The sequence below is a fragment of the Acanthisitta chloris genome, unplaced genomic scaffold, assembly GCF_000695815.1.
Source record: "Acanthisitta chloris isolate BGI_N310 unplaced genomic scaffold, ASM69581v1 scaffold8742, whole genome shotgun sequence".
In the NCBI taxonomy this organism is placed as follows: Eukaryota; Metazoa; Chordata; class Aves; order Passeriformes; family Acanthisittidae; genus Acanthisitta; species Acanthisitta chloris.
In genome coordinates, this window is record NW_008662136.1 from 5509 (window position 1) to 31574 (window position 26066).

Sequence of the window (26066 nt, forward strand, 5' to 3'; positions counted from 1 at the left end):
TAAACTTCACAGGCTGGAAAGTGAGAGATTGATTTTTCACCCATCCACCAACCTGCCCCACAGCAGCAGTGAAAACCTGGGATACGTAAACACGAGAAAACAAGATTGTATCACATTGTCTGAAACTGGTGGCAAGCACCACAGTTTGCTTGTCTGTTTTAATACAGAGAAGCTGCTTCAGACATCAGTTCTGACACACAGGAACAGCTTTGATGTATCTTCTCAGGAAGATCCCCTTTCCCTGAGTAGGAGGTGGTTCCCATACCTGGGGGCACGTCCCCTCCTGATGCCCCAGGCACAAGCAGCATGGCCCAACCCTGGGCAGCCCCAAAACCATCACGGGAGCCAGGGACAACCACCCTGCTGGTCCTCCAGGCATGGCCTCACACCTCCTCTCTTCAGAGGGAGTGTTACACCAACACATTCACCTCTTCTCCTTCCTGTCTGCTCAGCTCTTGCTGCTGCTGTCACAGCAGGAGGCTCAGGTGGATCAGCATCATTCTGAGCTCACTTACTTGGAGCAGCTGCCAGGGCAAACGCAGCGTTGAGGCATCACAATGTGGTGCTGCCCACCACAGCCCTGTGCCCCATCAGCTCTGCCTGAACAGCATCCAACAGCCCACAACAGGACCAGGATCCAGCACATGTCTGTGTGGAGAGCCTCACACCACCCCAGGTGAGCACACCTAACCTCAGACAGGTTTTTTAATACATTTTGATTAGTCTCAGAGTGCACATACACCCTGGGAAAGGCTGATTACTGTTTAATGTGGCACACTTGGATCATCTGTGCAAATCTGCAAGTTAATTAGTTACAAGTCATCTTTTCTTCTTCCCCCAAAACCATTACCGTTGCACTGAATGGTGCCTCCTGCTCAGGTGATGCCCAGAGGACTATTGAAGCCTCTGTCTCCATCTTGCACTGCCCTTCACTATCAATCCTACTCCTTATGGTGCAAGCCAGGGAGCAGAATTTTAAGTTTTGGTGGCACTGATGGCAACCACCAGCCCTGTGGTGCTGTGCCCTGCCAGAGGGGTCAAACTGCCAGGGATTTTCATGGTGGACTGGAGGGCAAGGAGAAATGCTTCCAACTTGTACCACCTTCTGTGGTACAGTATAATGCTTTAGCACCAGGAAAAAGGCACAGCACTCTCCCACCGTGATTTACACCCTGGTTGAGTCTGTGTGACAGCAGGACTACTTAACTCTACCCACGCCCCCACTGTTACAGAGTGATGGCTTTAAACACCAAATATGAATCAAAAATTTCCTTTCCATTCAAGTCCTCTTTCTGCCCTTCTTATCTGACTCATTTCCAGGCTGCCCACTGACCTTCATGCTAATTGATCATTACTAATAGATAAGGGTAATGCAGCTTTTGAACTGTGCTTACTGAGTGCTTTGTACTTCTTGATTGGCACAGGCTGCATTTCTTTTTTGCCTGGACTAAGATCATCTGAAATGAAATCTGAAGCCAGTGGACAATCCCCCTGCATGCTGGAGTGAGCTGCCATGCAACTACAGGCATCACCTGAAATGAATGGAAAAACCCAATTCCATCAGAATTGCATTTGCAGGAGGATGGGTGAAGGGGGTTCTTCTCTAACCCCCCACAGAGCACGGGTGGTGTCACTGAGCCCTCTTACACCACCACATCTCCCAGGAAGGTGCCTGGATTCTCTGCTTGGAATGTAAGCTCTTACCAGTCACACTTCCCTGGAGGCTGAGGTGCTTCAGAGGTATTAGCACCTCGCGCATCCCTCAAGCTGAGAGATGTCTGCCTTTGGATACAGTGAGCTACAGAGGATTTAAGTGACTTGTCAGGAGTTATCAGGAGAGCCCGAGGCACAGCTCAGAACACAGTTGCTGCCCGTAGCCTCCTCTGCAGCTATCAGATAGTGCCAGCCCTCTGCGATGCACTAATGCTGAGGAGCACGTTTCATACACAAATGGATTATTACTGGAATCCTATAGATAAAGCCATTCATCTTCTGAGGCCCTTGGGAGTCTGAGCAGTTAATACACATCACAGCAGAAAAGATATATAAAGCATGCAACACAAAGACACAGTGAGAAGCATCTGTAGGAGTGTTGAAAGGGAGAGGAGAACCAGAGCAGGAAAGCAAATCTGCATGGGATCCACAGATGTATGTGGAAGTTCACCAAATAAACCACATCTTCAAGCACTTTCAGTTGGGGTCTTCAACAATATCAACATGAGCTAAAAGCTTCTAACTGCAATTGTTCAGCCACCAATTTTCTTGGACAGGCTGTCAACAACACAGCAATGATCAGCCCTTACTCTCAGGCTTCCCCACACATGGAGCAGGCACAGGTGGAAGCAGGTGCTGGTGGCACAGGATGCTCAGCCTGCCCAGCCCAGGTGTTTGTACATCTGCCCCTTTGTCTGACCACAGCAACAAAAATAAGAGCAAAAATCCCAACACCCCATTTTCACCAGCTTACACCCTGGTGATGAGCACTCCAAGAACCCATTTCAGGCAGAATAGAAAATTAATGAGGGAATAAAAGAGGTTGAGTCACACATCTTACATCTCAAATATGCCTTGCACAAATCAGCCGTGATGAATTGTTGCATGAAGTCTGGGCAAGGCTCCTCCTTGGTCAGAATACAGATAAAGCATGTGTGGGCTTCTCACATGTTAAACAGAGCTCATTAAGGGAAAGATGCTGTTTAGCCTTTTAATTCTGACCACATCATTCACTCGTCATCTTATTTAGACCCTATTTTTCCCCAGACTGGCAGGTGATATGATTGCATTGGCCTCGATACAATCACAGCTCACACTCTGCTTGACAATCCAGCAGCAGTGACCAGAGCTTTTGTGCTGGTGCAGCTGGGAGAGCCGAGTGCCTGTGCGTGGACATCCCAGCCCAGCAAAACCACACAGCATAAAAACAAAACCAGGCAACTTTCAGGCCATGAATATACATCTCATTCAAAGCAAAAAGGAGCCTCTCCAGCAGCAATGCCAAACATGCAGATTAATGACAATGCTCTGCCTGTGAAAATGGCCTTGCTGAGTCCAAACACGTTCTCCCAAGATGCCAGATTTTTTAAGTTAGCAAAAATGTTGAGCTGTCTGTTTGCTTTAAACAATTATGTCAAGCTCTGCAAGTAAAATATGTTCCCTCGCCTGACCTTCCCATGCTGCTAGGTATGGCAGCATTTGGCTGGCTCTTGCTTTAACACAGACATCAAGGGACAGCTGGAGAGTTTCCTTGGGAAAAGGAGGGCACAGCCAGAGAGGGGAGAGGCAGAGGGACCAGCAGCACTGCTGGGCTCTTGCAGCAATGTGTGTTATCACTTGCTGCACGACAGCAAAGCCCCAATACCCTAACAGAGGTGCAAACCCTGGTCAGGTGTCTTCAGGTCAGGTAAGTCTTCAGTGTCAAGTGAAAACAGATCTGTTCTCAGAAGGCAGCTCTTTAAATAAATGTCTGGGGTCATATGTTATTATAAATACAGCCCCAAAGCAGAAAAGACAAAGTAAGTTCCTGTTGCTGTTCCCACCTCTCTCCCCAAAAGGACAGCTGCTGCAAAGAGAGAGATTGCATGGTTTATCCTAGGTCACAGTAGAAGTTAGTGGCAGAACTGGGGATTGCAGATGTTCCCTTGGGTGCCCACCCAGTACACTAAGCACAAACTCAACCTTGTTCTTCACAGCAGCAGTCAGAGGCTGGGTCAGGCAGGCTCTGCTCTGGAACAGCCTGAGCAGAAAAAAGCTGCTGTCAGCAGCCAGGGCAGAGCAGCAATATTTATATCAGGGCTAATGGAGGCAAACACCCATTGCTTTCTTTTGATTTACTCCAAACACACTCAGCAGGAGGAGCCTATCCCTGCACCACCTTTCCAGAGGATGCTCAGCCATACCCAGGCACTGTTCCCATGGGAGTCTGCAGGGCATTTTCTCATGGGAGCAAAAACTTACTTGAGTTGTACCTCCAGTCAGTAAAATGGATCACACAAATGTAACTTACCCTCAAGGCTGATACTGGATGTGAGACCACACGAGGCTCCCAGCCTGGAATAATCATGGGAACACTGCTTGGACAATCCTAGGCTAGATGGCAGCAGCCTTGAGTGAACTGCAGTGGAAATTAAACTAGAGGGCAACCTAGTGCCAGTGCTCACACACAACATATCCCGAATATTTCATTACAGTGATCTCTGGAGCTCATCTAGGCAGCCTTCTGGTATGTGGAAGATCAGGTTTGGGAAAGCCAAAAAAACCTGGAAAGGTATTGAAATGATTGATTACAGCACGAGCTAATTCTGAACAAATTGGGGGGAGGGGGAAAACCCCAAGAGAAATAAAGGAGTTCTTCATTTTTGCACTGCATTGGAGGGATTGTGAGATGGAGTCCCTGGGCCTTGCAGCTCCTGGAATCACCAGTCCTCAGCCTGCTCTGCAGGTCTCTGCTCACACAGAGCTCTCTGTCCTGTACACACAACCTCCTGCACCTTTCAGCTACTAATCCATAAAAGTATTTTCTCAGAATGGAAATGCATATAAAGCCAACAGCCATCTCAGCTCAAACACAGTGAAAAAGTGTGTGCATGAGAATACACTGTGGTTATAGAGGTATTTCCCATGTTACAATCATGTGAAGAGACAACAGATCTGTGCAACAAATCCAAAAGCTATGAGACTTCTGACTCTGATGTTTTCACTTCCAAGCTAGGAGCACGTGAGGACAGCACAGCTTGCTCGTTCCAATATGCAGAGACAGTTTAGCATCAAAAGTCTTTCAGAGTGATTCCAGTCCAGGAGAACAGATCTAATTCCCTCTAAAATAATTTGGAGCTTCACTGGGTAGAAAATTGCTATTTCTGCTCCAATGACAGAGAATCCCATTTTTAATTATAGAAATTTCTGTTCTGCACAATTATAATATTCTTTCATATTCTCTCTCACTCTTAGTTTGAACATACTATTAGCTATTTAAACTACTGCTATGCATGGAGCAGACACAGGTCACTCCTGTGGCAGAGCAATGCTGATGTTCCTGCCTCCTGAATCAACTCAGACTAAATAACAGAGGATGAAGCATATTTTTTTTGTATATTCCAGGACAAATTACCCTAACAATCAATGACTGTTTGAATGCAACCTTCAGTCAGATGAAATTAGAACATAAAAATATTAAATACCTTCTCCAGAGTGCAGGTGGAGAGAATGAAAGCTAAGGACCAAAATCAGTGAGCAGGCTGAGAAAATCCACATGAGAATCACAGCAGAAGTTGGTGAAAAACAGTAACCCTTTGCTACTGCCTGTGTTTGCAGGAACAGGAAATAAGGGGATAAATTCTCATAGCCCAAACCAATAAACACACAGTTGTCTTTACACAATAATTAATCATCCTGTATAATGAATCAGCTGAACCAAAAAAAAAAAAAAATCAACCTGTTTCTGAGGAGCTAGAGCTGTTAGGGGCAGCAACTGGTGATTCACAGCTCAAACCTGTCCTGGTCAGATGATGTGAGAAGACTACAAACACCCAGGAGTGTGTCCAGACCCACATCCCAGGGCTCTGGGATTACATTAGTGTTTGCAAAGATACGAAGATGATGAATCAGTTGCTCTAATCTGCAGATGCATTAAACAGATTTTCTCAGGTTTAGTACCTGCTCTTTCAGTTCCAGCAAGAATTTAGTACATTCACTGATCAGAATCAATAACTTTAATTGGTAGTTTAGAGTTAGGTGCAAGGTGCATTGACACTAATGAAAATTAGTTGCTTAATTTGCCAGCCACACAGGGGAGGCTGCTGGGGAAGGTGGTGGGAAAGCCAGGGAAGGCTGCTGGTCTCCAGACCCCATTCCTTGGGCAAGGAGGGATGGGATGGGATGGAGCTGGTGCAGCCAAGGCAGCAGGAGGGCCCAGAAGTCCTGACAGTGACCATATCACCATGTGAGCAGACAAGGGCACAGAGCAGTTACTCAGATGCAAATGCCAAGGAGAGCCATGTCCCTCCTGCTGCCTGGGGATCTCGGAGCACACGGTGTGTGTCTGAGTACCTGAGGGAGCTGAGCTCCCAGCCATGCTGCTGTGTACCATCAGGGCTTTACATGCACCTCGCAGGGCCCTTGCTCCTGGAGGAGGAAACTTCCTTGTTCCTGATCAAACACCAAGCAGAGCTCTGCAGGCAGGAGGGCAGGCAGGGCTGCACCCACTGCACACCAGGACACCAACCACATCACACCAGAGACCACCTCTGGCATGTACTCTTCCAGCACTCATCAAATTGAAGGGCCTGTTTGCATCAACCCCTCCAGTATCTTCCAATTAAACTCTTTTGGTACAGATCAAAACTAAAGCACAGCTACCTTGCAGGCACATTTGAAGCCCTCACTAGCCAGCAATGAAAGGTTCCAAGTTGGTCCCATTCCCTTTGAAGCATGCCTGCTGGCTGGAGTTTTCTATAGTGCTGACTTGCAATTACAGCACTTTTCAACTTCTCTTTTTTTTTTCTTTAATTTAAATAGATTTAGAGGAATTAAAAACCCCTCATCAATCAGATTTATCGAATAAAACTGTAGAGGTAGGGCCAGCTGCAGCTACATATGTCAAACTCAGCTGCAGATATGAAAGGAAAGGCTGCAATTCAGAGGGTGCTCAGCTTTTTGAGGGTTTAACAGCAAAGCTAATCCCATTGCTATATTCCTAAACCTGCAGAGGTGCCTGAGTCTGAGCTAGGTGAGGGCAGCACAGGGTCAGTCCCTGTGCACACAGGTCAGGACTCTGCCCCCTGTCAAAGGGGATCTCTGCATTGTGTTTGCTGCCTGGACAGGCTCCTTCTCCTTCTGCTGCAATGTCCCTGTTCTCAGGGCTTGGGAAGGACTTGAGAGTCCTTTGGTTTCTTTCCTTGCTCTTGCACAACAACCTTGGCTGAACAACCTGGACACAACATCCAAGACACAATGCACAGGTGACTCTGGTTGTAAGAGGTTGAGTGAAAGAGAAGAGTAATGGCAAACTTTTCATTAATGAACAGGGGTCAGTATTTCACCAGTCTTTGCAAATTTTGGCTCCCCAAGGTCTGCTTTTGTTGAGCACTATTAGCTGAGTGACAACACAGCCAAAGATATGCAAAAGCAGGTGACATCCCCAGATACCTGCACAAGGATCTTGGGGCATAGGGGAGAGCAGCCTTGAGGGGGCACAAGCTGAAAAGGATGAAGAGGAATAGATATCTTGGGAGCAGAGAAAGTCAGAGGTGGAGCAGTCTTTCCCTGTTCTGCTTAAAATTTTTGCCATTATCATGCAACCTCCCAAATGCCACTGTTCTGGGACACAGGCATGATTCTCCTGCAGGCCCTGCTGACCACTACTTTTTGCAAAGATCTTGATCACAACCCTCCTTTGTCATGGGGAAGTGTCAGGGAAGCACTCAGAAAGCACAGTCATAGAATCATAGAATTGTAAGAATCAACCAGGTTGGAAAAGACCTCCAAGATCATCCAGTCCAGCCCTACCCTGGTCACTAGACCATGGCACTAAGTGCCACAACCAGTCTCAGCTTGAAAACCTCCAGGGATGGTGAATCTTCTCCCTCTGCTTTGCCACGCTGCTGTCTGAGTTCTCTGTGCCAAGAACATCCCACCAGCCACTGACCACGAGCAAGAAGCCTCTCCCTGCTCAAAATCCCAGGACATTCTGGGAACAAACACACGTGTTTGTGCATAACGAGAGACACTCAGGGGGGCAAAAGTCTGGAGGTGCTTCATGGTTTTCCTGATCATTATTTTAACAATAAAGAAGTGAAATCCGAGAGGAGAGACAAGAGCTTTCCCAGCCCAACTGGTGGCACTCACACGTGGCACACAGGCTCTGCACAAACCCTCTTTGACCACTCACAGCCAAATCCCTTCAACCAGGGGCACAGGATCCCACACTGACTCACCTAGGTGCTTGGCAAAGCTGCTTTCTGCAGGTGCTTGAGCATGGACCAAGTTCTTCCACAGAGGATTGCAGACCACACATCACATGGTAAAGGCTTCCAGTCATCACTTGCTCACAAATTCGAGCTGTTTTCTCAGGCTGCTGCCAGACCTCACATCCTCCAACAGACTCCATCTGCTGGATTTTTAGACAACTCCTGCAAGGACAAAATATACAGAAGTTAAATAATAGACACTTTGTCTTCTGTTTCTCTCAGCAAAACTGTGCAATTTTGGAGATATTTTGTAAATTCAGATTTATGATGTTTATTGTTCGTACCATGGCTACCACAGTGACCACAGAGAATTTATTGAGGTAATAATGTACTTAAATAGCCAATTTTCAAAAAAATGGAACAATTACAATGGATTAACGTTCAAACCATTAACATTCAAGCATATTAAGTTACTTGAAAGATTTTTGTGTGTGTGTGTGCACATATTTTGGGGTATATTCTCCTCATAATACGTGGAGAGAAGATATGCTTTACTGTTGACATTTAGCACATTTTCTTTATTGCTTTTCATTTCGTTGTGAGTAAAAGTGTTATTTGTCCACCCAGCCTTTCCTTAGGACGAATGCCATCATTTCTGTTTGCAGAGGCAACCAAAAATTAAAGGAAATATTTTAGCTGTCAACATTAAATGTCAAAAACTGATTTTAAGTAATCACTAATACCCTGGCACGTGTGCATTTTATTCAGAAAAACCCCCGTTAAAAATATTCAGCAGGGGATATTCAAATTTATTATGTAGAACAACACAGCATTAACGTGCTGCCTTCTACTTAATGCTTTGGTTCATAGCAACAAAGATACCAATGGGAAATCATTAAACAAATATGCCATTTTTGCAGCATAATGGGTCTGTGTTTGGTATCACTTGGAAGAAAAACCTCACCGAGCTCGAACTGACAGAAAAAAAATGCAACGATCAGGCAAAGTACAGCAACATTATAAATGTTAACAGATTTCAGAAAGCGATTTTATGTTAATCCAAATGTTAATGCTGTCCGAGGCTGCTGAAGGGAGCGTGGAGCTGTGGGAGGAGAGTCACCAGCAGGGAGCACAAAGAGCTGCTCTTGGTGGTGGTGGTGGGGGGAGAGTTTTATTAATTATATTTCCTTTCGAGCCCTAACAATAACATGTCAGGAATCTAGACATTCTGTAGTTAATTGGCAGCAATGATTGGGCCGGTCCAGCCGCCGCCGTGAGCCTCCCCACGCTGTGCACATCGCAGCCTTCTCGTGTTCCTCCAGCCTCAATTGAGTGATGAGCATGGGGCCACACCATGCCAGGGCCCACACAGACCTCCTCCAACCCACTCTCCACATCCCCAAAGGAGCCTGGCACAAAGGGATGCATTCATCACCCCCCAGGAGAGAGAATTGCCCAGCACGGCCACCCTGCCTGCACTGGGCAGAGGTGGGGCTGGAAGAGGTCCCTCTGGTTTCCTTCTGACACAACAGCTGGGGAGAACTGGGGATTTCTCTCTCAGGTCCTAAAGCACCCACAGGCATCCCAAGCCCAGCATCCCACGTGCCTGCAGCTGCCCTCGAGGTGGTGAACCATCTGCAGGAGTTCAGCTACACCCCTACAGCACTGAAGTGATGCTTCTCAAAATAACCCTCTGCCTGGGTTGCTCTAGTATCTCTACCTGTGGTGCCACTCAGCTGTCAGCCAGCAATGTGTCCCAGGCTCCTGCAACAATTTACCTTCTCCAGACTTGCCCCTTTCCATGACAGCAGTCCCAGCAAAGGTGATTTCTGGTTAGGTAGGCAGCTAGGGAGAAAGTCCAGCAGGGTCCAAACCCACTGCAGTTTGCAGCACCCCCAGCCCCGTTGCCACTGGCAGGTAGCCCTCAGAAACAGCAGGAGAAACCTGGAGTCTCATCCTAATTCAAGAGCACATGGAAGTTACAGCAACAACAAAACCAGGTTGCTCTGGGCAGATGCACAACTTGGTATGTTGAACCAGTGTTGTTCTGTGCATTGTCCCAGCATGATGCTATGGAAAGAAGTCAAGCACATTTCTCCATGAGGACCAGTTACAGACCTGCTTCCTTCTCTTCAACACCAGATGTACCTCACAGCTGCCAGTGCTACATCCCCAGTTCTTTCTTCCCCTCTTCCCTCTTGCTTCCCACCTTTAATCCTGCCAGCACAGAGCCCCTGCTGCCTCTTGCCCAGGGTTTGGCCAAGCACAGAGCACAGTGGCTGAGCCTGTGCCTTTCCTTCACACAGAGGCTCAGCAGCCTGTCTGACTCCTTTCTCCTCTTACCTGTATTAACACAAGTCAGATCTTCTTTGAGGTGTCCAACGAAGGAAGCCAACAGACAGGGAAGTAGGGGGGAGGAACCACAAAAACCAAACCCCATGAGTCCAGTTTTGGTAGGAAATCAGGCTAAACAAAACACAAAACAAAACCAAACCCCTCACACTGTCACTGCAAGCAAATCCCATCCCCTATTAGGGGGGTTCCAGACCAGCCATCCCACAGCAGAACTCTCCCACTCCCAGCTGAACAGGGTGGCCCAGGCAGCAAAACATTCAACAAATTGTTCTGTTGCCACTTCTCAGGGGAAAACATTTGCTTAAAAACAGTCAGATGAATTTGGAGTGATCTATAGGGCACTTTGTTATGTTAATGACTGTTACCAACTGTCTCTTCTTTATATTAAAGTGTTGACTCATTGTCAGTTGGGGCGAGACAAGACAGCTTGCTTGTGCCTTGCAGTCCTTTTGCACTCACCCGAACTACTCAAGTGAAGACACTTTAATATGAAGAGACACTGTCTGTGGTCATTATTAATCTCCTGACTGAAGCCCAGAATACTAATAACACCACGCAGGATCAGCTAACCTTTCCTCAGAGCATTCCTTGTTCTGTAAGATTTTGGCCCAAACTAAAACATTTTTCTTTGCTCTCACAAGCCTGTGGCTGACAACCAGACTTCCCAATCTGAGATGTACAAACGTTTACACTTGCCCTCTACTGTGCTCAAATAACATCATCATCCTTCTGGCAGAGGGAAGAAGGTTCCTCCCTCGAGCCCAGGAACATCAGCTCTGCCTACATCAGGCAGCAGCGTTTGGCAGGTCTGGCTGAGGTGAGAAAGCAACTTGTTTGCTCTCAGACCAATCTGAAACCCAAGTGTAACAACCAAACCTCACTGTGAGCTGCACAGTCCAAATATTACCTTGGCATCTAGTAAGTACTGGAAGATGGATATTGGGCTAGAAAAAAAAAGAAGAAGGTTATCTTTTAACTCCTGTCATGGTCAGTAATTCTTAGCACACAGAAAAAAATGGGCTGAGGCATTGAGCTGCAGGGGCTGCTGGGAGCACCTCCTCAAACAGAAAATAAATCCAAGCACCTTACACAGGATTGCAACAGAAAGCACCACATTGCTCTTTGTCTGCTGTTGCTACTCTGGGATTCAATCCAAGAATGCTCACACCATTTATCCTAGTTGCACACAGAGCACGCAATAGGTAAGTTCATGTAACTGGAGTCTGAACATGATAACCTGGCAAACCACAGCTGTCCCTACTTCTTCTTTTGCCTCGGGGTGGGGGAGAGCCCAAACTCTTTCCTACACAGCTTTATTATCTTTTCACTCGGTGGTAGATGCCTAATTTTCAGCCAAGCCACTTATTTTTAGTTTTACATGAGGCTTCTTCCATCCATATTTAAGAAAAAAAAGCAACAATCCTAGATCTGGAGCAGTGTGTGCTGACTGCTCAGTCTTACCTTTTCAGCTTTGCTCAACTTTGTGTCCTTACACCATCAAAATACACGATGGTTTCTGTGTGGAAACTCACATCTGTACACAAGTTACTTTGGGCTCCTGACCCTACTGAAAACAATCTGTCTCCAATGGAAAAAAAATATGATATACCAAACTGTGTTTTTAGCACCAGGAAAATCATGTGGAGAGGTCATTAGCTGCATGATTTTCCAGAAAATGTTTAGGCTTGTTGCTTTTCTCTCTCAGGAAAATTGTTTAGCTCTTTATTAAACCCATTATCATTTCAGCTTCAAGGAATATTACTGTATACAGTTTATAAGGAAACCAAACACTCAAACCAAGTGAGTGCTTTGCTGCAGTCTTAACTTCAAAGCACACAAGTTTCACAAAACAGCTAGAAATCAAGTACTACAACAAGAAATGGACACTAAAGTCTTCTTGCTTTTGTATATAGTCATCATCTCCAGCCATCTCACAGACACACAAAAAAACCCAACAAACCCCTCGGTTATTCCACCTTGACTGCTCACCCCACAGCACAGACACTGCTGCCTGGGGCAAGGGCAGGAGGGCCAGAAGAGGGAGGAGGAGCTGTGCTGCTTCCTGCCACAGGCAGCACATGGCAAAGCTGCATCCCCTGTTTACATGCCAAACCTGAGCAGAAAATCTCCCCTGAGAGACTACGAAAGCCCAGCTCAAGCTGACATTGGCCTTACCAGCAAGGAGCTCTGCTTAATCTCCAATAAATTCACAGCTAGACAAAGTCAAAGTTAACCTGTGTTATTTCACATCATATATTAGTGTCTTGCTTTTTTTTTTTTTTGAGGGGATAGGGTGGTGAATGAGGAAGTTTTGGAAGATGAGGGTATGAGTAATCTGATGCTTTAAATGCATGTTGTTAAATACCTAGAGGAAGCAGTTCCTAGAACAGGAAAAGATTTATGGCATCAAGCAAAGTGGAGCAGGTCCATCCAATGTCAACCTGTGCACTTGCCAATCCCCTCCTGCACTGCACATTGACCCCTTGACTATTTCCTAAGACTTGTGCCTTGCAGTGCCCTGACTGGGTGTTACTCCCATTACAGCCTGGAAGAAAGCCCATTGCAGCCTTTGGCAACTCCCAAGCTGGAGCTCAGGTGCCCTGACAGCTCCCCCCAAGAGGGGATGCTGCTGGAAGCCTCAGACCTTGCAGCAAGGTCTGACTTCAGAGCCTGGTGGAAGGAGTGTTGCTCCCAGCTGCCTGGACTGAGGCTGCTGCTGCTGTGCTGTACAGGCAGGAAACCACCCCAGGAACAGTGAGAAACCTGAGGCAAGTCATGAGAGCTTGCAGGGCCTGCAGCTCCCATGGGTTGGCTGCTCACCTCCTCCTCCTCGTGCAAGTAGGGATGTAACAAACCATTCCTGTTGTAATTCCCAGGAATCAAGAGGAGATGCTGAGCCAAGACCTAGAAATGGACAGACTAATTCCCAGAAATCAAGAGGAGACGCTGAGCCAAGACCTAGAAATGGACAGATAGCCAGAGACAGACCATCCTCCCTCTTTTGAGCAGACAAGCTGGGCAGAACTGTTTTTATGAACTACTGTTATGTATCTAAGGCATTTACAACAGCTGAGCAGTGGGGACCACTGCACCTCCATCCTTTCAGCTCACCAGCAACTCTTCCTCTCCAGCCCCAGCTCACAAGTGCAGCCTCACTCGTTTGGGGCTACTTCCTTCAAGACAGTCCCAGCCACCACCAACTTTCAATCTTATAGTAGCATTATACAAAATCAGTGCTGGATTCATGCCTCTTCTTCAGTTCCTCTGATGCCCCCAGCTTTCAGCCCAAGGTGAGGGTTTGATACATCATTATGACAAACCTTTCAGGAGGAGGAAGATAATCGTATATGCCACCTGGGTTACTGCAAATTCAATTTACTTTGCAGCATGCTTTATGCTGGGCTGTAGCTATTAAAGAGAGAGGCAGTTTTGAGTTGAGGGGTGTGTAGTACTGCACAGCTAAATTGCTTTTCCAGGGTTGCCCAGTGCCATGTACCCTCCTGCAGCACCGTGGGGCCATCCTCCCCTGGAGCCTCTCCCCACCTCTCAGGGTGCTGAGACTCAGAGGCAGCTTGCAGGAACAGCTCACTTGATATTAGCTCATCTTTGTTGTACAAACAGCTGTAAACATGCCAATCCTTTTTCTCTTACATAGCCACACAGAACTATCCCCTCACTTCCCCCTGCCAGACTGGGCCAGGATCAGAGAGAATTTAGGAGACTAGAATTCACAGGCAAAAAAATATGGATGAAACTACCTCTTGGAGGTGGTTGGGTTTGGTTTTTTTTTTTATCTTGACTGTTTTTTTCCAATAGGGACAACTATCTTCCTTAAAATTAGCTGCACTGTTCCTCCCTAAAATGTTTTTCAGGCTGTGGCAACCAGTGCATGACTTTTTTCAGGCTGCTGTAAAAAATCACACCACACTCAGACAGACACAGTATCCATGTGTATTGCAAAACAACCAGAGATTCTTAAGGCACAAAAGATGGGAAAGTAAGAAAACAGCTCTTAAGGTAAGTCACCCCAGCTGGAAAGTGCTGCATTCCTACCTGGGAAGCTGCAAGTTATGACCTCCATGCTCTGAACAGACTGCTGCCCATGGGAATAAAGCAGGTTGATCTTCTAGAAACATGGGAGGAAGAGAGAGAAAATTAGCAGAATTTCCACTTGAAGCAGAGATCTGATTTGGAGAGGCCTATGAGCTGAACAGTCTCATTTATAGAGACATATAGATCCCTGATCCTGGTGTCCCACACAGCCCAGAGAACACATGGAACACCTGTACCCACTCTGGAATAGGTATTAACTGTAGTTAATATTTAGCTTAAACTGAAAGTTAAGAGTTCACCATATCAGTAAATGTTACTACAGAATATTTTCTTGAACAGTTGACAAGTCATAAAGAAAATGCAATCCCCACTCTTAAGAGGTCAGCTAGAACTCCATTTTTTAAACTTTCTTGGCGTTTTTTTGGGTGAAACAGACAAAAGTGACTAAGCACTGAAAAATAACAGCAAAAGGACCAGTACCAAATCTTGCCTGGTGATTCAGAAATTAGAGCCTAGAGATTACCTTTCAGGAGGGTTATTGTTTCCCCCACCCATGCCCATTTTGTGTTCTAAATTTAAGGACAAAGTACCAAAACGTGTCTTAAGTCCTTCAATAATACAAACTTTTACAATATCAGCAAATATAACATTCAGTTGTCCAGGACATGTAATTCTCTGAGAAGTTAAAACCTCTCTGAACTAGCACCAACAAACTTGTTCAGCTCCCATTTATACTTGTTAGCACAGAACTTAAAACCATTCATTGCAAGGAGAAAAAACAGAACCAAATAATTTGCTTACCATTTAGTTACCATAGACATTTTTATTACATTAAAGCTTCAACATTTATCAGAACACTGGGTCAGGGAAGATCAAGTGGGAGAATAACTTAAAAAAATAGTAATAAAAAGCAGCCTTGCTGGGAACTAATGCAGCATGATGAATCCTGATAGAAGTTTTCAGTGTTGAACAGTCCTTCAAAGCAAAAACCATGACAAAAACAGGCAACAACCACTTATTTCTGTATTCCCCTCTTCTCCAAAGCCATGACTTTCCACAAAACATCCTACCAGGACTTCTCAGGTTCTCAGGTGCTGCAGAGGTCAAGGACCTCCCTTCTAAGGAGGCAAACACCTCTCCAGAGATTAGTTTCACATGGAAGATGCTTAGTTGTCAAATACTATGCTAAAATCCCAAGTTTAAGTGACTGTTTTAAGAGGAGGTAGGCCCTTCCTACTGATCACCTCTTGCTAAGCATAATGCAGACAATCCTATTCCATGATTTCCCAGTATGCTGATTGTTACAAAGTGTGTTGTAGAAGGATTCCCCAGATCATGTCTATTATCCCCTCCCTAGCCTCCTGCATCAGGCTAGCAGAAATCCAAGTAGCCCAACGTGACAATTTTATCTTAGCATCCAAAAAAAAAAGTTTCAATCGATAAGCCAATAGTAGTAAAGCAACAGTTACTACACTGTTCATCCCCAACTCCCACACTATTAGTGGACACAGTCTGAAAAAAACCTTAACTGATCATAATTAAAATAGAAATCTTCATAGACCCAGCTGTCTTAGACAGCATTTTCTTTAAAAATGAATACATAGAGACATAGCAGCTTGTAAAGAGGTTTTTTTTAAAGGCTTCATGTTGTAAGCCAACCATTCGAGAAAAGATGCTTTGAAATGTTGTCTTCCACAGCACTTTTTGCCCATTTGTCAGAGGACAGACAACTACAGATGACAGTGACTAAACTTCAAGCCCTTTTTCTGAACAGCTGATCAAGCATCACCCTCCGTAGCAGCATCTGGAGCACTTTGGTGTTCTTTCAAGTGGCTGGTGTACTTGATCCGTTTCTTTAAAATATTTTAACAGTCAATAAAACTATTTAGAAATAGAAGAACTCTTCTGTCACATGTAAGTAAAGGTTTCCTTTTCAGATTCCATAAAAGCTTATGAACTTCACTGGCAGCATTTCTGTAATGGAGCAGGAGCTAGAACCAGCAGAACAGGCATGTCAGAAGATTGTTTCTTGCTACTTTGTGGTGGTGTAAAGATGCCAGTGGGAAAAAGTGAAGTCTTATTTTGCTCAGCCAATATGGCTTGTTTTGCTTGAGCTCTGTCCTGAAAGCACAGGGAGGGGGAAAAAAAATAATCTTTACTTTTGTATATCTAAGCAACAGATCAATATAATTCAGTGTTTTATAATCCGAGAGATTACTAGTCTGGAAATGCATATCTGTATCTAACCTTCCTAACAGTAACTGATAAATCATCTAGTACACAATAGTTACTTGTGGTTGTAACTCAAGTTATAGTTATCTCCTAGTACAACTCCATGAGATCAGGATTAGCTTCTGGGGACTGATGATTAGCACTATGCACACACAGGATACAAGCATTCCTGTACCTTCAAGAAAGCAAAATTCAGAAGCAACTGAACAGGAAGAACTAACTCCTACTACAGTTAAATAAATTATATAGAAAAGCAATCCAAACAGCCTAGATTAACCACAATTTGGACCAGATTTTGATCCTCTGCAAGTTTCTCAGGCTAAAACCCACTCTTGCTCAACTGCTTGTTAACCACCACTGTCATATAAGAGTCCCACAAGTGATCAGTCTTTATTTCCTCTTTTTCTTCAGACAAGGTTGTATTACCCGTAGTTCCTATAGAGAAAGATCTAACACATGGTATGTGAAGTGTCCCAAAGGGTAGAAATATGCTTCCAGTTTCCAGGGTAATTATCTGCCATTTGCAATGAGAGGCTGAAGTCACCATCACCTTTGGAAACTGAATACTGAATGAGTCAATCCCAAGACAAGTCTCAGTCCGAAGAATTTTGGAACTGGAGTACAACCTTATGCCTTTTATCACCTGAACATCCTCAGACTCAATCTGATAATGCTCCACTTCAGTTTACTGTATGTTCTAACCAAAGAGGAAACAAGACTTCAGAGGTTTTACAGACAAGATTTGTCCCTATGCCCATACATACCAGCAAATCAAAGCTGTTTATGTGTGTCTGTATCTCGTGTGAATGGTCAGGAGCTATTCCACTAAAGGGTTTGAGTTTGGAGCTTCCTATTTCCTGTATCGCCATGGCAAACGGGACCATCCACTTCACACATGCCTCTACCTCATGTTTCTCATAACCTGCAAGGAAAGACATATGCTTATCTGCCTGAACGAAGACAATATTTGCCAACACATTAGTCTTAGTTTACATGTGCCAATACCTGAAACTTTTTGCATCAGCTGAAAGGACAAGAAGTGGCACAAAGCAGAAGCTGCGAATATTCCATTGTTGTATTCCAAGCAGCCAATATCCAGCACACAGAGATCCAAGAGCTGCAAGACGATAGATGGTGTTGTGGTTTAACCCCAGCAGCAGCCAAGAACCACACAGCCTCTCACTCACTCCCCCACCAGCAGGATGGGGGAGCGAATTAGAAGGGTAAAAGCTACAAAAACTCATGGGTTGAGATAAAGACAGTTTAATAGAGAAAGCAAAAGCTGCACACACAAGCAAAGCAAAACAAGGAATTAATTCACTGCTTCCCACAGACAGGAGGTGTTTAGCCATCTCCAGGAGAGCAGGGCCCATCACGCGTAACGGTTCCTTGGGAAGACAAACACCATCACTCCAGATGTTCCCCCTTCCTCCTTCTTCCTCCCACCTTATATCCTGAGCATGATGTCATATGGTATGGAATATCCCTTTGGTCAGTTTGGGTCACCTGTCCCAGCTGTGTCTCCTCCCAGTCTCCCATGCATCCCCAACTTCCTTGCCAGTGTGGCAGTATGGAAAGCAGCAAAGGCCTTGGCTCTGTGTGAGCTCTGCTCAGCAATAACAAAAACATCTCTGCATTATCAACTCTGTGTTCTGCACAAAACCCAAACATAGCCTCATACTAGCCTCTGTGAAGAAAGTTAACTCTACTCCAGCTCAAACCAGCACAGATGGTTAATGAGTCCGTCACAAGAACACTTTCTGCTCAGCATCTGAAGGAAATCAGTCTTACCTCCATGATTTGTACAAATATTTCCTGAGGATATTGTGGCAGCATCACCGAGTAAGTCTCATTTAAATATGCAGTTTGCAAGTAAGTGTTTAGCCATGACACAACTGTCACTGGATGCAAGTTCCATTTAAGAACCTGAAAGAACAGACACACACAACACTTCAGTGTCAATAAGGAGTTCCTAAATTCAACCCTGCAACTTTATATAATTCAGATGAGAAGCTCTAATCCCAGTAAGGCATCTGTGAAACATGGAAATCAAGTCCTCTACCCCTTGCTGCTGGTAGGGTCAGGGAACAAATCATTTTGGTAACACACACATACAGGTGGATAACTTTAGATCACTGATTGTCTGGAGAAAATACTATTTTTAATTAAGAGAAGCTGTGCCTTTTAGCAGCACACAAGATTAACTGAGGCTCTACTTGTCATCTGATTATACTATTCATTTCTAAAGCTAAAGTAATATTACCTTCAAAAGGGCCATTTCCATATGGATGATTTCATTTTCTGTACAGACTCCATGTGTAACATAGGCCAACTGCTGCACCTTGGGTGGGCAGGCTTCCTGAAAGATAGGAGATCAAGCAATTGATCTGTGGAACAGGTTGTAACTAGGCTCATGTGCTAATTTAAGAGAAAAAAGTAAAAATTAGCAACCCACTAGTGCTTCAGCCTTTCAAAATGGGTGGGGGGAAAGAACCATCCCTAGTTTTTATCTCCTGGTGTTCTCTGCCTTTAATAGACACAGACTTCTTGTTCAATCTACCTGTTCACAGCCTTCAACTCTCACTTTGGATGGATCAGTACAACCTGATGTGTTTAACTACAGCACCACTGTGACTGTACCATAACTGACATCAAGGCTATTTTAAATATCCTAAGGAAAAGGCCTTTTATCTCTTGCTCGAGAAGAACAGATTGAAGAATAGCTCTCAAACAACTAACAGTAAGGACTGTAAAAACACTGTGTATTTGAATAGTTCAATTTGTTCCAGTAAATGAAGAACAGCTCAGACTACCATGCAGTAAGTACTGGCCATAGAATTGCAACATGTCATTTCTGTATACAACTGCCAGCCAAAAATTCATTTAGCAAACCACAATTAAAACTTCAGATTTATTCCAACAGTGAATTCTCTAATGAGATAAAGTTAACTGATATCACAGGAGAATTTTACCCACTTCTAAAAAAAAAAAATAGGAGTGTGGAAAAGAAAAAAGGAACTTTTTTTTTACCTCCCAGCTGAAAAAGTCATAACAACAAATGGCATCAAGCCTGACAAAATGTGTCAGACAGACAAGAAATATCTGTCTGTCCTGTCATATTTTTATGTATAAGTACAGCTGGAGATACTTACCTCAAGCTTTGCTGCTATGAATAAAGAAGAGACACCAATAAGCTGCATTTGTGTTTTTGTCACATTCTTTTTCATTGCCATAATCCGATCTAAGAAATCTTGTGCTAAATAAAACGTTTGTCAATGAAGCTTGAAGGTTTCACAAATCTGGAGGTACAACAGATTGCAAAGGTCAAGAACAGGGTTAAAGAGTCAAAAAACAGATATTACAGGTGTATCAAAAAAAAAAAAAAACCAAAGCAAGAGCATAAAATTCATACTGGCTTTCTGCATCGATGTTATTGTACAGCAACAAGTTAACTAGGAACAGGAGTTAAGCAGTTTGCTGACACGAGATGACAGTAACTTCCAAAAAAAAGAAAATAGTGAAACACCTTTTAGGAAATGCAAGGACATGTTCCAACAGTGTCAGAACATCCGTTCCTCATTTTTTTTTGCAAAGATGCATCATTCCAACACCTCAAAGGAGAAAATTCTCACAAGTACTTCATAATTAAGAACACAGGTCAAGTCATCCCAACAGCAAGAAAGACTCACATACAGTGAGAAGAGCTGTAGCACATTCTACATGCCAAAACCAGATAAAAAGGTTGTGAGATGGATCTGATCTCTAAGCTACCACACCTTCCTTCATACAGTGGCTTTCACAATCATTTGTTCAGCTTTTATCTGCAGTGTGACCTTAAAAACTTCCATTGTGGTAGGCACAAACTGATTATTATCCACTATCAGTCTAAATGAATAATAGAACATACTGTCAGTTTGCAGACCATCAACTCAATACATCATATATTCTTTAAGCTTGGTGCCATTTATTGACAAAATTTAAGATGAAGACGAGTGTCTGGAGCTCAATGCAAAGATCATGAAGTGCACTCGTGACAGTTATTAGTGCACTTCAACAAAAGCACACTTGAAACACTCACAGGCACAGAACAGCTTACCTTCATTAGCCAGTCTAGAAGGGTTGTTCTCATTTCAGGTTGCAGGAGAGGGTGCCTTAGCATATAAAATTTATCCCTCGTGTACATCTGGTCTTTGTTCATCATGTCTGCCCATACATCATCACTGTTGGCCCAGCTGAGACAGAGCAATGGTTAGTCTTGGCTCATCAGGCAAAAGGAAGGCAGAGTAGCAGCAGCAAACCAGCACACTTACTCTAGAACTGGTAATGGGCAAGGTCTGGTCCAAACACTCTGACATCTAAAGTGAGAGTGATCAAGTGAATCCTCATCGTTATCCGGAGTAGGAATTAGCATCTGGGCATTCTTGTCAATGTCATTCCAGGATATCTGGGAGATAAAAGAGATTTCACCCGGTGCCTTTTTAAAGAATCACTTTAGCTGTGAACAGAAGACAAGAAATTATGACAAAAACTGATTACCTCCCTAAACTGCACAGGATCACTGAATGGCAGAGGCTGGAAGGCAGCTCTGCAGGTCATTTTGTCCAACCCCTCTGCTCAAGCAGAGCCACCAAGAGCCAGTTGCCCAGGACCATGTCCAGAAGGCTTTTGAATATCTCCAAGGATGGAGAGTCCACAAACTCTTTGGGCAACCTGTGTCAGTACTGTGCTTCACAGTAAAGTGTTTACTGGTGTTCAGAGGGAACCTCCTGTGCTTCAGTTTGTGTCCACTGTCTCTTGTCCCATCACTGAAAAGAGCTTGGTTCTATTTTCTTTACATCCTCCCTTCTAATACTTATATACAGTTGAAACAATTCCCATGAGCCATCTTTTCTTCAGGCTAAACAGCTCCATGTCCTCCAGCCTTTCCTTATGGAAAAGATGCTCTGGTCCCTCAATCATCTTAAGGCACCTTTCCTGGCCTCTCTCCAGTATGTTCAGGTCTCATGTACTGGGGAGCCCAGAAGAAGTGGACACAGTACTACAGATGTGTCTTCACCAGTGCTGAGTAGAGGGACACTGCTTATTTTCACAGTAGAGAAAGTTTGCAACTAAAGCTGAAGAACATTCACCCTGTTCTTCTTTTGAAGGATCACAACAGTTTCATGGAAGATTATCCAAGTCAGAGTGAACTGATCTGTTCTGCACCACTAAAAGGACAGAAGTTCCCAGCAAGATTTCTAATATGCAGCAAAATTTTGAACATTCAGAAGAATTATTAGGTGCTAACAAGTAAAATACTAAACATGAAACTTTGCTGCTTGCAAAGAAGTTTCCACACCTGATTTTTGCCCTGTGGTCCCTACAAATGACATCACTTTCCAGCAAAGTGGCTACCTCCTGCATCAGCTTCAGAAACAGAAACCACTGACTTGATGAAACAGAAACCACATTTCACAGTTCATTCACAGCTAAGACTGCTTTGTACTTGAGTTACTGACACACAGATTGGTCCTTTTTCTTCTTGGAGTTCTACATGCAAATCTAGCACAGCTACATACCCAGCCATGCCTTGACTTAATTTGGGTGGGAGGGAGGAAAAAAGAGGGAATAGTATCTTTATCTTAGATATTACAGACTCCTTACAAACCGAAAGTTTGAATGAAACTGTTGCATCAGCATTGCTCTAAATTAATTTTTTTCTCAAAACCAGACTTTAGTCACACTTTGCTCTCCAAACTGTACAGCAGGCCCAGTTGCCAACAGCCTTTGGAGAAGTGCTGCTTTATCAGTTAATCAGCAAACCAACAGAAAAGCAGTAAATGATGTAATATCTGCTTAAAGGTGCCTATTACACCAGCAGCTTCTGAAGGACCAGGGATCTGCTCCACAGAGTTCTCAAAGTAGACACATCACATACTACATGCAACAGCAACATTTACTGAAGCAATTTCATACTCTGAATCTTCTATAAGAGAAGAGAAATCAAAGGTCAAGAGCCTCTCAGGTATTTTGAGAAGGGAAAACAAAGGTTTTGGCTACATGATGTCATTTAACAAGACAACTGATGCAAGCAACAAAAATCATACAGCTTAGCTAGAGACAAGGACACGATAATGTCATTTAACAAGACAACTGAGGAAAAGATGCAAGCAACAAAAAACATACAGCTTAGCTAGAGACAAGGACACTAACGTGCAGCGCCCTCAAAAGAAAGAGACCATCAAGAAGGGAGACAGGAGCCTGAATTAGTGCAGGTAAGGGAACATGAAAAGTCTGTCATGGATTTTGGTTGAGGGAACAAACATCAGTCAGGCTCTTGAGCCTTTAAAGCACACCTAGCAAGACATTCAATCAAAACTGAGAAACAATATCAAGAAACTGCATTACAACACACTAACTGCAAGGAAATAGGAGCAGTTGAAGGTGGGGAAGGTGTGAGGAAACCATGAAGAGCTTCCTTTGGGCTTGCACAGGTTTTTTGTGAGATTTGCTTTGGTTTTTTTTTCAATTGGATCCTTCAAAGTTAGCCTAGATTAAAGAAACCTTTTGGACGATATTTTCAAACCAGTTAGGTGGAATATTTTGACAACACTAAGACCAGATTCTGGAAACTGTCTAGTGAGAAACTGATCAAAACTATTTCCCAAGTGTTTACTCTGTCGTTACCCCTGCAAACATTGGATAGTTTCATCTAAAGAAAATCGTTACACCTGTAAACATTGGATAGTTTCATCTAAAGAAACTAACTAACTTCTAGATTCAATTCTCCACTTTAGATGAAGGTGGCCACGTAATTTGTGTTACAATAGCACAGATTAATCTAGTTAGATGAATTTTGTTTTACATGGAGCCTTGGAAGTGTATTCATCCACAGAAAGCAGCCAGAATTAATATGAGAATTGCTAGCAGAATTACAGCAGTGCCAGTTCCCTAAAATCAAACACAGAATTTGTGCAATATTCTGCTGTCACAGACCTGATGATATAGCCACCCTTTCATCACATAAAGGGTAACAGCATCCTAATTAAGAACTCAGGCCTTATGTTCCACAGAAGCAAACTAATGAATTGACTATGAAGATGTCATAAAGTGGGATGTGACTATGATATTTTGCCTTGTGGATAAACCAGTGTCAGTAAACAATTTATTTAATGTACAAGTCATGTGGTATAGGCTGCAGTGGATTTATGGCTGCTTGCATTTTAGAATTGTTGTGTCTCAACAGAATAACTATCTCCCTGGCTATCATACAAGCAGCTATGCTACTGCTGGAACCGTAAACATATTCTCATTAGTGGTCCATGGCAATTTATATCAGAGAATAGCTTGTGTCACACCATAGACTGAAGAGCTGCTGCTGTGCAGCCAAATGTTAGCTTTTTTAACCAGATCTGTTACAATCTGGCTATTTTGTCACAACAAAAAAACCCTCCTCTATGAGGGGAGCGATACACAGGTACCCAAATTATTTACGGTTTGCAGAAGCAAAGGGTCAAATCCCACCAGCATCCTATGCTTGAAAAATTCCTGAGTAAGTATTTTTGAAGCCTACCACCTAAATTATATAAACCTGAGTTGACCTATCATTCCTGAAGTAACACTGAATGGCTGCCAGGCCACAAGCGCAAACAAGAAGACAAGGTGGGAAGTCTTTATCTACTTTCAAAGTTGAAGGTCAACCTATGCAACATATATTTCAGGTTTCTTTCCACTGCCTTTCTGGAAGAAGGTAAAATTGGGAGCCCGTTAAGATTTTATTTTTTTAACAGCCCTTTATTATTATGCAACAAACATGCACAAGAAGGCCTTGCTCAGCCCAAACAGAATGAATCTTTTGGTGAAGGAGAAAGCTGTGGCGAAGGACAGGCAGCTCTTCCTTGTCAGAAGTGAGAAATTAGTTTAATATACTGCGCAAAAGAAAGACAGAAGGGAAGGAGAGATCCCCTCATTAAATGCTCACCATTTGAGCCCTGCTTAATATGTTGACTGATAACTAGTATACGCAGTTGCAACAAGCAGAGGCCATTCCAAACAATGATGCCCATCTGTTATGGTAGCACTTCAGTCTTAGAACTTCCAGCTGCCACTTCTGGTTAGATGTGCCACATTATGCATAGCCTCGTGTACCAAATGAGTACAGTCTGCACACCCTGATCGTGACTTCTGCGACTTAAGTATCGCCCTGTGTGTGCATTAACAGGCTGAAGACCCAGTGACAGTGACTGAGTGAGCACGTGTGTGTGTGCAGGAAAACAGGAAGGGAATAAGCCTATTCCAGGGCACAGGCTACTCTGTTTTATTTTGAGTGAGCGTCTCCTTGTACAAAAGCATTATGCTTTCAGCTCCATATACCAACATGGCATCCAGTATAGATACCAACAGCATCCCTGTTTTGAAGAAAACAGAAAGGGTGCAAAGAGCACTAGAGGACACCACTAAAGCTAGTTATGACTTTGTAATTCAGATCATTCTCAATGTACTACTGAGAAAACTGTCGATGGTCACTATCAACCTCCACTGCAGGACTGGTTTTCACAGGGAAGAGGCTTGACAGAAATTATCCCTTTACTCTGCAGAGAAATGAAGTTTATCTTACTGTGCCATTAGCATCTAGTACAGACTTCAAAGTTCTAATCAGGAATCCCTTAGTTTGCCAGTCTGACAATGACCTTTGTCAATGGGAATGGAGCTGATGGTGGAAGAAAAGGGAACTCTTCCCCCTCTTCCAGGTGGTACAGAGTAGAGACATGGAGAACCACCCTGAGTGTCTTGTGCTTTGGCCAAGGAGCTACATGAACACATGTACAAGGTATGTAAGCACATGATTGTACTTTTGCAATTCTCTAAAGAGGTCAATGCAGAGCTCCTCCATGTAGGCCTGAAAGCACATCAAGGCTTCTGTCAGCTGCACCTTGGCAATCCCAAGACAGCTGAATGTAAGTACTAACTGAATGGTTTAGACCAACACAGGCCTCTCTTGCAAAGACCCCAAAGCAACCTGTATGGGCCAAAGTGTTTTGCATGCTCCATCACCAGGGCCAGCAGAGCCCCTCACCCACTGCCACGCAGCATGTGGCAGCTGTATATATGTTTCACCACGTTCACAGCAACAACGAGGAGCTGCAAAACAATAACAGGGTTCAGTAAGTTTACACAGGCATCAACTAGAGCCAGATCTGTTACCTGCTCAAGCTGCTGATACTGCCCATGCTTCACACGCTTCTGATGCTGCTTCTTTGGGGTCACCTCCATTTGCACAACCTCTTCTCCAGGGTCCTGTGAGAACGACAGAAAGCAGTGTGTAGTGTCAGGGGTGCAGCCCATAGGAGAAGCAGATGTGACACACACCCAGGACGGCAGTTCGTGGTCCCAGACCCCACCAAGAGGCAGCGAGTGCCGCGGGCAGCTCTCCCACACCACCGTGCTCACATCAGCTTTCTTCACCCTGCCCTCTCCACCTCGGCCGGACGCGTCTTCTCCGCGGAGATGCTGCCAAGAGAGGAGAGGAGAAGATGCTGAACC

The 26066-nt window shown here is 44.2% G+C and overlaps 1 protein-coding gene across 1 annotated transcript; it reads right to left on the reverse strand.

Annotated features, from left to right (window-relative positions):
- Window positions 1–16271: 16271 nt before the first annotated feature.
- CCNE1 (cyclin E1) lies at window positions 16272–26020 on the reverse strand (the record flags this gene model as incomplete). The annotated part of the gene is given in 10 exon segments (XM_009070486.1): window positions 16272–16433; window positions 17309–17466; window positions 17550–17661; window positions 18336–18470; window positions 18808–18903; window positions 19697–19843; window positions 20641–20776; window positions 20855–20988; window positions 25761–25831; window positions 25967–26020. Coding segments are annotated over 10 exon segments (1205 nt in total), but the record flags the coding sequence as incomplete, so codon positions are not given.
- Between the last annotated feature and the right edge of the window lie 46 nt (window positions 26021–26066).